The sequence below is a fragment of the Onychomys torridus genome, chromosome 4 (assembly GCF_903995425.1).
Source record: "Onychomys torridus chromosome 4, mOncTor1.1, whole genome shotgun sequence".
Lineage (NCBI taxonomy): Eukaryota > Metazoa > Chordata > Mammalia > Rodentia > Cricetidae > Onychomys > Onychomys torridus.
Window position 1 is genome coordinate 27,675,470 of NC_050446.1, and position 15,510 is coordinate 27,690,979.

Consider the following 15,510-nt stretch of genomic DNA (forward strand, 5'->3'; position numbering starts at 1 on the left):
GTAGGAAGTTTTCACCTGGGTATTTTAGTTATATGAGCTGAAAGACAAAGCTTCAAATCCCACATAAGGCCGTTGTCTAATCTTGAGCAAGCTGGCCTTTGAGCTTAGCTTTCTCGTCTACAAGACAAGAAAAGCAATGCGCTGTGTGTGTGTGTGTGTGTGTGTGTGTGTGTGTGTGTCTGTGTGTGTGTGTCTGTGTGTGTCTGTGTGTGTCTGTGTCTGTTTGTACTAAACACAAAAAGGGTTGCATAGATAGCTCAGTCAGTAAAGAGCTTGCCTTACATGCTTGATGATCTAGGTTCAATTTGTAATCCCAGCACTGGGGAGAGAGAGGTAGGGGAGTCACTGGGACTCACCTGTCAGACACCTTAGGCTAGTTAGCAAGTTCAAGGCCAGTGAGAGACTCTGTATCAAAATAAATATCCTCTGGCCTCCTTGGGTACCTGCACCCACATGCACACGCCTGAACACACACATATATGTGCATGTATGCACGCAAAAAAATCGTACAAATATATCACTAAACATGGAACAAATAGCAGATGGTATGAGTCAGGGACAATTTATAGCGTGCTCTAATAAGTCCCCAAGCTTGTTAAATAGGACATTAGAGAGGCCCTTCTGAACTGTTTCCAGGGCTTAGTGAAAAGCAGGACTCAGCAGGTGTGTGAGCGCTGGAGCCAAGCAAATGTTTGACGCCTGTAGGTGATACTGGTGTTCAAGGAGACTTGTGTAGACAAAATGGATAAGCAAGGACTTAGAACCAACTGTGTATACCTTTTTTCACTCATTGTTAGATCTCCTGTTCTAGTGGCCATTTGACTTTTTAATTTGTGTGTGTGTGTGTGTGTGTGTGTGTGTGTGTGTGTGTGTGTGTGTGTGTGACAGTCTGTCCCATCAGTAGAAGCTATTGATTAAGCCATGTGTGACCCTGTTTTTCATTCTAATCTCTGATAGTCATTCAAAATCAAGAAAGCAAATTTAATTTTTTGGTGACAAACACAAATGTAGGTATGTACCTGTTTTCTGCATATTACTGCGGGGCATAATGCGAGGTAAAGTGATTTCTGCAGTAGCTGTTTTATGTCTTATAGCTGCCGCAATTGCTACAAACTTAGTGGCCTAAACAAGAGGTTTTTAACCCTTTCCATTCTGGAGGTCAGCAGTCCAGCACCAGTCACTAGGCCAAAGTTAAGATGTTAGGGTGACTGCTTCTTTCTTAAGGCTTTGGGACAGGGTACAGGTCCTTTGCAGCCTCTAGAATTTGGAACGTTTCTTAGCCTGCAGTGTTTCTAACCCTCCCCTCACACCACATCAACTTCTTGCCCTTACTGTCTCCTCTTCTCTTCCTGCCTCTCCTTCCTCTCTCTGGCAGGGACTCTGGAGATGATATGGGCTCACCTCAATAAAACAGTTGCATCGCCCCACCTCAGGAATCTTAAGTTAATCACACTCAAGTTCCTTTTCACCCTCACATGTTTCTGGAGATGATGATGTGGACATCTGGGGAGAGGGGACAACATTCAGCCTGTCCCACGTGCTACCTGTTTGTGGTTTTGTGCTTTGAAAGTTCACTTTTCAATGGGGAGGTTAGAGGAATTTCCAAGGGATGCTCACCAGAGTTCTTGAGGATGTTTAGTGGGAGGCAGGAACTATGAAGAGAAACTGGGGCAAGCTCACCTTCAACTCTATTACTGAACTGTTATCTCTTTTTGTTTTGAAATTCATATTTAAAACATGGTCTCAAAGCTGGGTTATTTGTCCCAGCACAGGGAGGTACTATCATGTTCTGCACTTACACAGCTGCAGACATCAATTAGATGGTAAGTAAGTGACTCCTTGCAGGGAGGAGAGGCATCAAAGACGAATCAGAAAGCAACTGTTACATAGAGTCGTGGTGGACGAACAGGTTAGAAGTTAAAGTGATCCCACGTGGTATTGTAAGCTTACATTCTTAACCCACATCCTGTTAACTTCATATTTTATGCTGAGTTTTCTGTGCTGTCCATTTTGCTACAGAGTTCGGTTTCTTGATAGTGTAAAATGTTAAACATGACCTTAAGATGCTTCCCACACCTATCAGATTATATCTGGGGTTACGTGGTAGACATGGCCAGGGCTTCTGTGACTTCAGGAAGTAATGAGAGCCACAGGAAGTCCCTGACGAGAAGACCTCATGTCCCCCCCAATGCAGGAAGGCATGTGCATCTCTCTGTGGCACCTTGTATCACAACTTACCATTTTAAACAGTAGCTCTGTGGCATATCATGGGACAGGAAATATAATATGAATGAAACTTTGTACCATGGGCTGAAGTGTGATTCCCCCAGATTTTAAGTTAGTCTTATCACCAAGTGCCTACGAGTTTGGTTCTGTTTGGAGACAGGGGCCTTTAAGGAGGTATCTGGGCTTAAGGTGAAGTCATAAACATGGTGAAGCCCTATTTCAAAGGGACTGGTGTCCCCATGAGAAGGCAAGGACACAGGAGTAAGAAGGGCATGAGGGTGACACAGAGAGGGTGGCCTTCTGTTCCAAGGAGAAAGGCCCCAGAAAGCACCAAAGCTGCAGACACCTTGACCCAGAACTTCCAGCTGCTGTACCTGAGAGAAAGTCGAGCCGGCTGCCTTGTAGTAGCCCAGGCAAACTCTAAAGCCAGGCCTCTGTTTATAGATCACGTTTTCTTTCTGGTCTTCTTCTGGTTTTCTTTCTGCATTCATCTGTGAGTTCATGGTTGTGGTCCCAAACATAATGTTCCTGCCATTTTCATCTCTGACTGTCGAGGAAGCAGGTCGGGGTGGGCAGTGGTGTAGAAGTCTCCAGCATTCACTGTGCCCACCTGTCCCCCAGGTGTAGACTCGCCTTCCCTGCCTCACTCACCTGATTGTCTAGAAAGGGAGCATTGCCACCTCCACTAGGATGAAGCTAGGCTGCTGTCTCAAGTCGGGGAAGGCCACCACCGACCTTTGTTCCATGTCTCCTTAATGTTGTTCAGTCAAGTGCCCCTACAGTGTTCATCGGTCATGTTTATTAGCAGCCTGTTCTCATCCTGCTTGCAAGTCTGCTTCAGGAAGCAAAGTGTGAGCAGCTAGTGAGCGCCAACTTGGCAAGGTTGCACCATCAGTCATTAGAGGGTACCTTACTTTCCAAACAGCTAGCCAACTTAAAAAAAAAAAAAAAAAGGGACCATAGTGGGGGATGGTAAAGTGCACCTTTAACTCCAACACTCAAGGAGGCAGAGGCAGGCAGATAGATCTCTGAGGTTCAGATTCACCTGATCTACATACAGAGCTAATCCCAGGACAGCCAGGGCTACACAGAGAAACCCTGTCTCCAAAAACAAACAAACAAAAAAATGAACATAAAAATATTTGTAAATAAATTTAGCATTTGTAAATTTTTCAAATTTTTTTAATTTTGTTTTTTGAGACATGGTTTCTCTGTGTTGCTTTGGTGCCTTTCCTGGAACTCACTCTGTAGCCCAGGTTGGCCTTGAACTCACAGAGATCCATCTGCCTCTGCTTCCTGAGTGCTGGGATTAAAGGCATGCACCACCACTGCCTGGCTTGCAACAAAAAAAAAAAAAAAAAACTTTTAGCATTTGTAAATATTGATTTCAGTTAATAATTTCCATGCTTCTTTCACTATGGTATAGTGCTGCTCACTGATTGTGTCCTGTTCTGTCAATTTGAAAACCTGCTTATATCTCATGAAGAGTTGGGTTGTTAGTGTACTTTTTGTCATTCAGTTTGGATAAACATCACTTTATAGTATATCCTAAATCTAAATGGGCTGTATTGCCTTTTCTCTGTCAAATTTCTGATGTGTATTTAGGTTTTTTTTCCCCACAAGGGAACTTAAACATTTAAGCTGTTTAAAAATCTTGTTGAATATTTATGTTAAGTCTATAAACAGAGTGTCCAAATTGTAGGTTTTTAATTAGGTTGAAATAAGTAAATACCTAACTTCCACTCCTTTTAATGATCGAAAGTGACTATGGAATTTGGAAAAGCAAAATGTGAGACCTGGGCTTTCTAGAAAATGAAGGAGATAGTCAGAGAGTCATTTGTAAAAGGAGCCTTCCCTGAATTCTAAGTGAGCTGAACAGTCTACACAGGGCTTTACTGTTCTCCGTGACTAGTGAACAAGAGTTGGAAGAAAGGGCAGCAGATGACTGCTTAATGTGAAGTAGCAACTCAATCCCATAATCATCGGTTTTTAGGTAGAATACAGCGTCTGCTGGCATTTGAAATGCAGAGTTGAAAGCTACACTGTGAGTAGAAGCCAGTCCCATCCTTACGTGCTTGACCTGTTCACTCCAGATGGGGTCATGGGAGTGGCAACCTCATAGGGCTATTAGAATAAGCTGGCATTTTATTTTATCTTGTTTGTTTGTTTATTTATTTATTTATTTATTTTATTTATTTTATTTATTTATTGCAAACACCTTCAATAGTATTCACTAATAAATGTTGGTTTTGTTCAAGAGCTTTTGTGCTGTTGAGATGGTTTGGGGTTTGGAAGATGTTAGCTTACCTATATTTCTTTTCCAAATCTGAGTCCTTCCTACAGTTTGGTATGGTGGCTAGGACTCAGAAAGGATGCTGTCTGCTCCCCCCACCCCCCCCCACCCCCCCCCCACCCCACCCCCGTCCACACCATTATGAGGAAAAGCTTCTGAGCTTTGCACCTGCCTTATTTTGTTGCTCTCTGGCACATGTCCCCTGGCCTCCTGGCAAAAATAGCTGGATTTCATTAAAATTCAATCTCTCTTGATACCATCTTTGCTGGACATTAGGAAGGATTGCTACCAGTAGGAGCAGCCTGATTAAGAATAGATTCAGGCTGGAATGTTCTGGGTGCTCTAAAATTACCATTTACAGGGTTTACCCCCTTGGCACCTGTTTCCCTGGGCCCAGTGTGCCATCCCTCCCCAGCTCAACTCAATGACCCGAGATCAGCCAGGCTCCCTGCTCCATCTCCTGTTGGATACTAAGATGAGTCTGTGTTCCTGTCTCAGGTGCAGGTCCTCTCCCATCGCCTCAAGTGCCCACTTTGAGGCCCTCTGTATGAGTGACACACCAGTCTGCCATGGAACCCAGCCCTGCCCTGGCCTGGCTCCTGCTGCTGAGCCTGCTGGCTGACTGTCTAAAAGCTGCTCAGTCCCGAGACTTCACAGTGAAAGACATCATCTACCTCCACCCTTCAAGTAAGACTATTTTCTGTTTGTTCTCTTGTCTGAAGAAAAAAAAAAATGCTTCGTTTCTGGCTAGAAAGGAATTGAAGCATGTCCAGGGAAAGCAGCCTGGATGCAGGGAAGACAGTGGGTGATGTAGTTCAGGGTACTGAAGTTAATCAAAGTTGCCTTGTGTTTATCCCCCCACCCTCCCGCCTTTCCACAGGATGTTGTTTTGTATCTTGGGTTAAAGGATGAGGCTTGTTTTCTCTGTTCCCTACACATCCCTCTGACTCCCTCTGTTCCCTACACATCCCTCTGACTCCGTATTCCCTTCCCTTTTGCTCTGTTGGTTCTCAGCCGGCTATCAAAGGGAACTGGCCCATCCCAGGAGGTGGGTTGTTTGTACAGAGATTAGACCTGTATACCTTGGATAAGAGCTGTTCTTTCTCTCTCTCTCTCTCTCTCTCTCTCTCTCTCTCTCTCTCTCTCTCTCTCTCTCTCTCACACACACACACACACACACACACACACACCTTGTCTCAGTCAAAGCATCACTGCCTCCCACAGCTTCCTATTCCCTGGGTGTCTGGATTTCCCATGGTTAAGAATTCTCCAGGGAGTCCACAGTAGTGCAGGCCCCTGGCACCAGATCCCTGTCCTCTAGTTTCTGATTTGTAAACATCAGGGTTCTTGCTTGTGCTTCATACTTTCAGCAAGAATTTGGGTCCTTCTTCTACAAATACCCCGAGACTACACTTTGGCAGATAGCAGTGTGACTTCTTCCTTTGGCCCCCACTGCTGTACCTAATTTTTATTTTTATTTTTTTAACCCCACTTCTCTTTGGTATTGCCCCTGTGGTGGTGAGAGCTGAGCATGTTGTATGTATCCTGGACTTTTAGATTTTTTCCCCAAAGTATATTAATATTTTTAAATGTCTGCTGCATGATAAGCATTGTGATGGGATGAAAGGTACATAGGCAATTGAAATATGACCCTTTCTTTTGAAGATCACACAGTGTGCAAAGAGGAAGCAGCTACTTGGACTTTTCTCAGTCCATAGTTCTGGAATATTTAATTCCTGTAGCTTGGGAGATGGCATGTGGGACACCCAGGGACCTGGAGTACACCTGACCTTGGCCTTCCTGGCCTCCTGATTTGAAATAAATCCCCTGACTTTGTGACCATTACATAACATAATGCACGGAGAACTGAGTACTGAGCATATGGTATGTTGTTGTTTGCTTTTGTCCTTTGACTCTTTGGGGGGCCTGCCACCCTGCTCCCAACTAAATCACACACGGAGGCTTGTTCTTAATTATGAATGCCCAGCCTTAGCTTGGCTTGTTTCTTGCCAGCTTTTCTTAAGTTATCCCATCTATCTTTTGCCTCTGGGCTTTTGCCTTTCTCTATTCCTGTACACCTTTCTTTCATACTCTGTTGCTGGTTGTGTAGCTGGGTAGCTGGCCCCTGATATCCTCCTCCCTCTCTCTTTCCTAGATCTCTTGTTCTCCCAGATTTCTCCTTCTATTAATTCTCTCTGCCTGCAGCCCTGCCTATCCTTTCCCCTGCCTTGCTACTGGCCATTCAGCTCTTTATTAGACCATGGTGTTTTACACAGGCACAGTAACACAGCTTCACAGAGTTAAACAAATGCAACATAAACAAAAGTAACATACCTTAAAATAATACTCCCCAACATTTCCCCTTTTCTTTTTCTAAACAAAAATGAAAGGTTTTACCTTTAACATAGTAAGACTGTATATAGTAAGAACAATTATCAGAGAGACTGCCACTTCTCACCTCACCAACTCCTCAGCCGATCCTGTCTCCACAGATCCTCAAACTGAATGACCCTGAGTCCTCAGCCAAAAGGCCCTGAATTCTTGTCTCCTTGTGCCTTATTTGCCTTTCTCCACCTATCCATTTCACTTCCTATCTCAATCTCTCTACTGCTGAGATTAATGACATATGTGCTTTCCACATACTGGGGTTAAAGTTGTGTGCCACCACTGCCTGGCACTGTTTCTCTCCTAGACTGGATCAGTCTCATGTAGCCCAGTGTGGGCTTGAACTCACAGAGATCCAGATGGATCTCTTCCTCTCGAGTGCTAGGATTAAATGTATGTGCCACCACTGCTTGACCTCTGTATTTAACTCTGTGCCTGGCTCTGTCCTCTGATCTTCAGGCAAGCTTTATCTCTTAGATTACAAATATCACCACATCCTTCATGTCCAATTTATACAACATACTGTCAAGCAGTCCAGGCAAGAGCAGCTTGCACAAATGGCTACCTTGCCACATTGAAAGCAAACTTCATAAAGAGTTTCTTCGATGCCTATCATCTCTGAAGTAAATTGGTGCTGCCAGGAGCAGATGTGTCTCATGTTCGTGAAAAACCCTAAGTTAACAAAACATTTTAAATGCCATATTCTGTAGATCTTTGAAAGGTTTGAAGACAATCTATCTATCTATCTAAAATTCTATCTCTATATGATCTGGAAAGCATACCCAACATATCTATAATTTTGATTGTTATAAATGACTAACCACTAACCTATGTTCCTGATTATCCTATATAGTTTACAATAATAACTTTCAAAAACTAGAATGTCACCCTACATTTCCAAATGAACTACATAGGCACAATACCTCAAACAAAAATAGAAACATACATACAATATGCTTTAAAAAATAACCTTAAGTTTTAATAAATATACAAAAATCCTTTAAAAAGTGGAAACATATATACAGTGGAACAAAAATAACTTAAAATTTGTATCAATATTCTGTATTTCCCTAAATGATAAAAACATCCATAACCCACCAAATAACCAAAAACCACCCACACCCCCTAACTCTTTGGAATGTGGACATAGTTTTCTCTAAACTGCTTCCTGCTGGGTGTGGGCAAAGGCATCTTTGGGGGTCCCTGAGAAAATTTTGAGATAATGACCAAGTCCTGGAAAGACCAGCAATAACCTTTGTTGATAGATGTCACCTGTCATGATTCAGGATGTCTCCCTATACCTGATCCATATTATTCCTGAAGGAATCCATAACTTCTTATCTCCTGTGGGAACAAAACTCTAAAGCATGTTTGACTTCCATTTGAAAAATGTATTTTTTGACTTTTTTAAAGCTAAGGCACTCCCAAAGGATATAGACTGGTTTATTTCATCAGTTCCTCTTTCGATTCCATGTCTCTTAGCAGCTGTTGTTTGCTTATTAACAATAAAAAAAATTCAAAATCAACACAATACTATACAGGATGCAGACTCCCTGTGTGTTTACCATCTTGTATGGCTTTTTTCTTTTATATTACTTTTACTCACTCGTTAAAGACTTTATTTTTAAACTATTTTTCTTTCTACAACTGTCTATACCCATATTCTTTCCTTCTTAAGCCTACTCACATTGTAAAACCCACTGGAACCTGTTCAGAGGTTTTTATTGTCCATCTGGACCTCTTTTTACTACATATCTTTTAGCCATTTTTCACCATGTGAGCAAACCTTTAGACTACTAACCTATACCTGGACCCTCTGCACAGCTCTCAGCTGGCTGCACCTACTTTCCTGACAGAAACTGTCTGGCAGAAACTCTTAAAGGAGCTATATTTTTTAAGCTTTCTCAGGTACTATGGAAAATGGAACACCATGTTAGTATGGCAAAATGTTGTAACATTGTTTTTTTACTCTTTTAGGGTTCCAGCCACCCCGCTCCCAAATAAATCACACCAAGGCTTATTCTTAATTATGAATGCCCTACCTAAGCTTGGCTTGTTTCTTGACAGCTCTTCTTCACTTTAAATTAACTCATCCGTCTTTTGCCTCTGGGATTTTACCTTTCTCTATTTGTATACCTTTCTTCCTTACTCTGTTGCTGGTTATATAGGTGGGTGGCTGGCCCCTGATGTCTCCTCCCTCTCTCTCTCTCCTCAATCTCTCCTCCCAGATTTCTCCTTCTATTTATTCTTTCTGCTTGACAGCCCCATCTATCCTTTCTCCTGCCTTGCTATTGACAATTTAGCTCTTTTTTTTTTAGCCCATCAGGTGTTTTAGACAGGCACAGTAACACAGCTTCACACAGTTAAACAAATGAAACATAAACAAAAGTAACACACTTTAATATTCCCCAACAGTGGTAAGTTCTGAGGCAAGGCAGGGGATATTTGTTAGTTTATTTCCAACCTGGTGAAATTATACATACATCATAGCATCATTTTAGAGACAGAAATAATATCTGTGTAGCAGCGACCTGTACTCAAAAGACAGCGGCGTAATTCTGCTGCTGTCATCATTTAGTCTGCCTACTGCACCTGTGCCCTCACTGGCAGGGTACCTACTGCACCTGTGCCTTCACTGGCAGAGTGTCTACTGCAACTGTGCCCTCACTGGCAGAGTCTGCCTCCTGCACCTGTGTCCTCACTGGCAGAGTGCCTACAGCACCTGTGCCCTCACTGGAGAGTCTGTCTATTGCACCTGTGCCCTCACTGCAGAGTGTTTACTGCACCTGTGCCCTCACTGGCAGAGTCTGTCTACTGCACGTGTGCCCATTGGTAGAGTCTGTCTACTGCACCTGTGCCCTCACTGCAGAGTCTGTCTATTGCACCCGTGCCCTCACTGGCAGAGTCTGTCTACTGTACCTATGCCCTCACTGGCAGAGTCTGCCTACTGCACCCATGCCCTCACTGGCAGAGTCTGCCTACTGCACCCATGCCCTCACTGGCAGAGTCTGTCTACTGCACCCGTGCCCTCACTGGCAGAGTCTGTCTACTGCACCTGTGCCCTCACTGGCAGAGTCTGTCTATTGCACCTGTGCCCTCACTGGCAGAGTCTGTCTACTGCACCTGTGCCCTCACTGGCAGAGTCTGTCTATTGCACCTGTGCCCACTGGTAGAGTCTGTCTACTGCACCTGTGCCCTCACTGCTAGAGTGTCTACTGCACCTGTGCCCTCACTGGTAGAGTGTCTACTGCACCTGTGCCCTCACTGCTAGAGTGTCTACTGCACCTGTGCCCTCACTGCTAGAGTGTCTACTGCACCTGTGCCCTCACTGGTAGAGTCTACTGCACCTGTGCCCTCACTGGCAGAGTCTGCATAGTGATTACTTGTATGGGAAATTTATCTGACGGCTTAACTGTGTTTTGATAATTTTTGTGAACAGAAGACACTCTGATATTTGCTCTGCTCTCCAGATTGCATTTTGCTCTTTGCCCCAAACAGCCAGACTTGGTAAGACAAAGACCCAGGTTACAGTCCGCCAGGAGTGAGTGCCAGAGTGCTGGCTTCTTTCATGTTCTCTGTCAGCTTTAGTGAGAGGCTCAGATCACAAGTTTGTCCATCCATGGTTTCTTCTAAACCTACCTAGAGGGTAAGAGTTGAAAATTGAAGTGAATGAGTTTATGTAAACCAGGACAAAATACACAACTTTTTCCTCAGTGGGGTGCCTGGGGGTGAGGGGGCTCCTATTTAGTATTGTCTTTGAAGGAGGAAATCACACCTGCCCTTTAAGGAAGCTAGGTAGGATAACATAAACAGTAATGCCAACACTCAGGAGCTGAGGTAGGAGAGTTTGAGGGCTGCCTGAGCTACAGAGTGAGTTCCAGGCCAGCCTGGGCTACATAGCAACACCTTGTCCCAAATAAAGTGAGGTAATAGGCAAGTTTCAGTCGTGTGACCTATGTTCACTCAATAGGAATCATGGGCTTTTCTGACATGATTCTGAAACACAAAACGCTTGAAGAAAGTGTTTCTCCCCAGATTGTGAGCAGCCCAGATCACGAGCCAGCAGGGCTCCTCACGGGGGCAGGCAGTGAGAATTCTTGCTGGGCTGTAGAACTCGAAGCTGTTCTGCCCCTGTTGGATGAGAGTTAACTTGACATTTCTCCAAACTACTTCAGGAGTGTGTTGAGTGTGTTTGTTTGCACTTTGGATTTTCTAAACAGCCACGGTTCTCTGCCCTTGAGTCCTCACTCGTGTTTAGATGGAGTGATCTCTCTCTACCAACAAGAAAGTTTCTGTCGAGCACTGGCCATAAAAAATATATGAGGGGAACATGGGATTAGTTTGATTTTGAATTATTTATACAATTGCCTCACTTTGTAGGTGGAGGTACAGGCAGCTTTCTCTGGGTCAGTGAGTGAGCCAGATTCTATTAATGTTATATGGCAAAGCACAGAATCTGTCCACAGAAAAACATGAGGGGCAAGAAGTTTGGGAACACACAAGTTTTTCTATGCCAAACAAACTCATTGTTCTTAGGTCCAGGAAGCTGTCATTGATGGTAACTGGGCTGAGAAAATTCAGCCTCCCCCTGCTAATCTCCTTTGCTCTAGGTCTTTGAAGTTTCCAAGTATTATAAGAAACAAACTATGGGTTTCAGACTCATCTTCCAGAACATTCTGTTTGCTAGTTTGTGTGTGCCTTTCTTCTTCTTCTTCTTTTTTAATGTGAGAAGTGCTGGTTTTTCTTTCCATTCTCAGGTTAAATCACCAAAATCTAATTACCATCCCCGAACAAGAGTTAATATTAAGAGAAATTGAGCTATTTATTTGGTCAAATATCACACAAGAGAATTTAATAAAACAACTGTGCCCTGTTCTTGGCCTCTGTTTCTTTCTGTAGAATGGAAAACACTCCAGGAAAACAATCCAATTTTCCTTTGCATGCGTGTTCTGAACCCTTCTTAATCTTGTGCATCAAAGAGCTATGTCCTGGCAGGGGCTTGCTTATGCCCCACATAGGGAACCACGGAAGTTTATGCCCAGTCTTACACTTTGTTAAGTCTAGACAGGTATCAGGAAGTGTCTTCTATTAGAAATATGTCAAAATTATATCAGAAATATTTTAGTGGGCCACAACAAATAACGTTAGATTTTTAGAATGTTTACATTTCTATCCGTTTTTTACAAACAGTGGAAACTAATTTGATGAGAGCAGACACATTGCACATCAGCATATGTTTCAAAGCATCTGCTTTCACCACATTTCCAGTAACTGAAGGTCTTTGTCCAGGCAAAAGTTCCAAGAGGCGGGGAAAGCAGCTAAATCTTTCCCCATGCCTTGCAAATGAATTATGGGAACTTGAACTATGGCTGACCATGAGAGTTAATGGACAGATTATCTTACAGGAAGTAACTGGGCACTCCAGTGTTTCTTTTTTCTTTACAATCACCCTCTCTTGGGGGACCAAGGTCTTGTGCCCTGAAATGCAGTGTACTAAGCTCATTAGCTCTGTGATCAGGAGCCAGAGAAAGCAGCTGCATTCACAGCTGGGGCCACCAGGATCTGAAGTCCGCTCATTCTGTAAGGCTTTGAAGTAAGGAAGACGAAAATAGCATGTCTTAGGAACCTCTTTCCCTGTCTCTGAAAAGAGAAATAAACTCTTTATCAGATGCAGTATCAATGAACAAGTTACTAGAGATAGTTGATCATCCGCTGACCTTATTCAGGTTAAATATTGCCAGAGAGAACAATTTAACCATTTGTTTGGTGCTGTATTGTAGTTAATTAAAATAAAATATGCTTGTAAATATTTGCCAGCAATCAGTGCTGTTCATTGATCCCAGGCAAAATACCAACAGAAACTGCTGTAAACTAATATTAAGCTACAGTGCTTGAGGATGCAAACAGCTCTGGATTTGAAGGTTTTAAAATAAGACTGACCAGGAGCTGCAGAGATGGCTCAGTGGTTCATTTCAGAACACTGGCTGTTCTCCAACAGGACCCAGGTTCAGTTCCCAGCACCTACATAGCACACTGAGAAATAAATAATCTGTAACTCCAGTTCCAGGAGATCTGACACCCTTTGTGGGCCTCCTCAGATGCTAGGCCTTCAAGTGGCATATAGTCATAAATGCAGGCAAAACACCCATACACATAAAATTTTGAAAATAAAATAAGTAATTTAAAAAATACTGACCAAAATGGAGAGCATTTGGTCAATCACCAGTAACATATGCTGATAAGTTCATTTAGGCATAAATGGTTTGAAGCAAAGCTTCATTTTGCTGTATAGTGTTCTAGCTAATACTTCTCTTCAGATTCCAATGTCAATGGGTTAATTTCAGAGTAAGGGTTTAGTTATGGAAGAACTGACAGTATTTAATTTAATATGTCATCAGTGTTGTAAAAGGTCGTTTTGAAAAGACGATTAAATAATCAAAGTTTGGGAGCACAACAACTTATTAGTGTTTGGCTCTCAAGAACTTTATTCTTTGAGCAGTTGGGTGGTCATTATTTAAAGTTTTCAATTTATCTCTTCGATAGGAAACTTTCCAGGAATAACTAACCCAACAAGCCAGCCAAAAGTTGTTTTGGCTATAATGGCAGACCAATAAAATTGGGTATTATAGTGAATTAATCATGTAGACTGAAGTGGGGTGGCTGGCTTGTACTCACGAACCTTGGTGAATATGAAGAACATTTGTGGGGAAAAGCTGGTTTTGTCAAATCTTTTATATTGTTTTCAAAGCTCTGTTTTCATTATTCTACTTCAAATTTTACAAGATATTTTAAATTTTTACCTCTTAAAATGATTTATATGTTAAATATTCTAAAGTTAAGAGTGGGACTGTTTTTAATGTGTCAAACCAGTATAATTTTCTAGAATGGTTGTATGATTTTTCTCATAGTGATATTTGTAAAATACAAACATATTATTAAAATGTCCATATAATATTGAGTGGCTTTGGGCTTTGAGATTCTGCTGCCCCCCCCCATTTCAACACAGATTCATTTAGTCAAAATATGAAAGACTTTTCTAGGTGCTAAAGAGGGGGCTGTACTAATTGCCTGTGTATGCCTCACAAAAATACTTCCTTCTGCTTTTGTTATGTGACAAAAGAACATTTTCCTATGGTGCAGTTCCCTCCTGGGACTAAGTGGCTGTCTCTGAGCTTTTCCCATGATTTTTGGAGATGGCCTGTACCCTTACGTTTAACCTATAAATTTCAGTTACCTGCTAGTAGGAGGAGCACAGGACTGTCACATGGGCCCATGGAAAGGTCTAGTTACTCATCCTTTGTAGACAGTTCACAGCTTCTGACCAAGTCCAGGTACTATCGTCAACAGTCCATTCTCTGAAATATTTCAGGCAAGTATGCGAATGGGCAGCTATTCTGGGCAAGGTGAAAATCAAAGTTTTATCTGAACCATAATTCTGGCCTTAAGCTGCTGTCTCCTCCTTCATTTATTTTTGATAACATACTTAATTGGTTCCATGTGGGCCATGCAATTTACCCTGAGATGATTATTTCCACAGTGGGATCCTCGGGATTGGCCATCTGCAAGGGAGAGCCGCTGGCTCACACAGATGAACTGTTTAAATGTCTGCAGCTTTCAACTAGGCCAGGTAGTGTTGCACAATTTAAAACTACTCAGAATCTGTTTAGGAAAGGCAGCGATCATGATCATAAGGCCAGCAAAGGATTCCAGGTAAGAGGCAGCGGTAAGCACAAGAGCCAAAGGACAGGGAACCAGAAGACCCCGCCCCCTGGAAGTGGGAGGGGGCTGACATTGCTTGTGGCTTTGCCTTGTGCTGACAGAACACCTGGTGTACTGAGCACTCTGGAGCATGGTTCTCAGGTGACACCCTGAACTTAGGAGCAGGACAGAGAACAAGTAGTACTTGGAGGACAATCTCTTTAGAAGGCAGGAAGCACAACCTGGGCATGGAGAGAGGATGGGAAAGGTCAGAGAGTGTTGCTGGAATTGTGGGAACCACACCTCCTCTCCAAACAGTAACCCAGTGCCCACACATGGCCACCTGTAACATCTTGTAACCACTCACCTGCATGCAGTCCATTCCAAATTCTCTCATTTCAGAAGTGGTTTATAAGTAGACCCAAGTGGTCTGTGGGTGGGCAAGGTGGATCTGCCACCAAGACTTACCACTTGTGTCTGATCCCCAGGAAGCTACTTTGGTAGAAGGAGAGAACTAATTCCTCCAAATTGTCCTGTGTCTTCATGTGTATACTGTGGGACCTGGGCACACTTGTACACTCAGATGTGCACATATACACACAATACATACATACCTCCACACATACATATACATATATAAATATATACATGCATATAAATACATAGATGCAAAAATAATAAAGTATAAATATAGCAATATAATATAGCCATATGGTATGTAGCCTTTCTGACTGTTTTTTTTCCACTAAGAGTAACCCCAAGAGAATTTATTAAAATTGTTGAAAATACTAATAGTCTGTTCCTTTTTATTGGTATCTGGTATTCCACACCAATGGATATACCACAGTTTGTTTAACCCATTAACTTATTGGTAGACATTTGAGTTCCTTACAACCTGGGGTCATTGT

General features: G+C 42.7%; 1 protein-coding gene across 2 annotated transcripts in view; it reads left to right on the top strand.

Annotated features, from left to right (window-relative positions):
• The window catches only part of Lypd6 (LY6/PLAUR domain containing 6), a 132,222-nt gene that overhangs the window by 98,843 nt on the left and 17,869 nt on the right, over positions 1-15,510 (top strand). For both annotated transcript variants that reach the window (XM_036186050.1, XM_036186052.1), the window contains exon 2: positions 5,018-5,206. In XM_036186050.1, coding sequence (XP_036041943.1) covers positions 5,089-5,206 — 118 coding nt within the window. In that variant the 5' untranslated portion in view covers positions 5,018-5,088. The remainder of the gene's footprint in view (positions 1-5,017; positions 5,207-15,510) is intronic.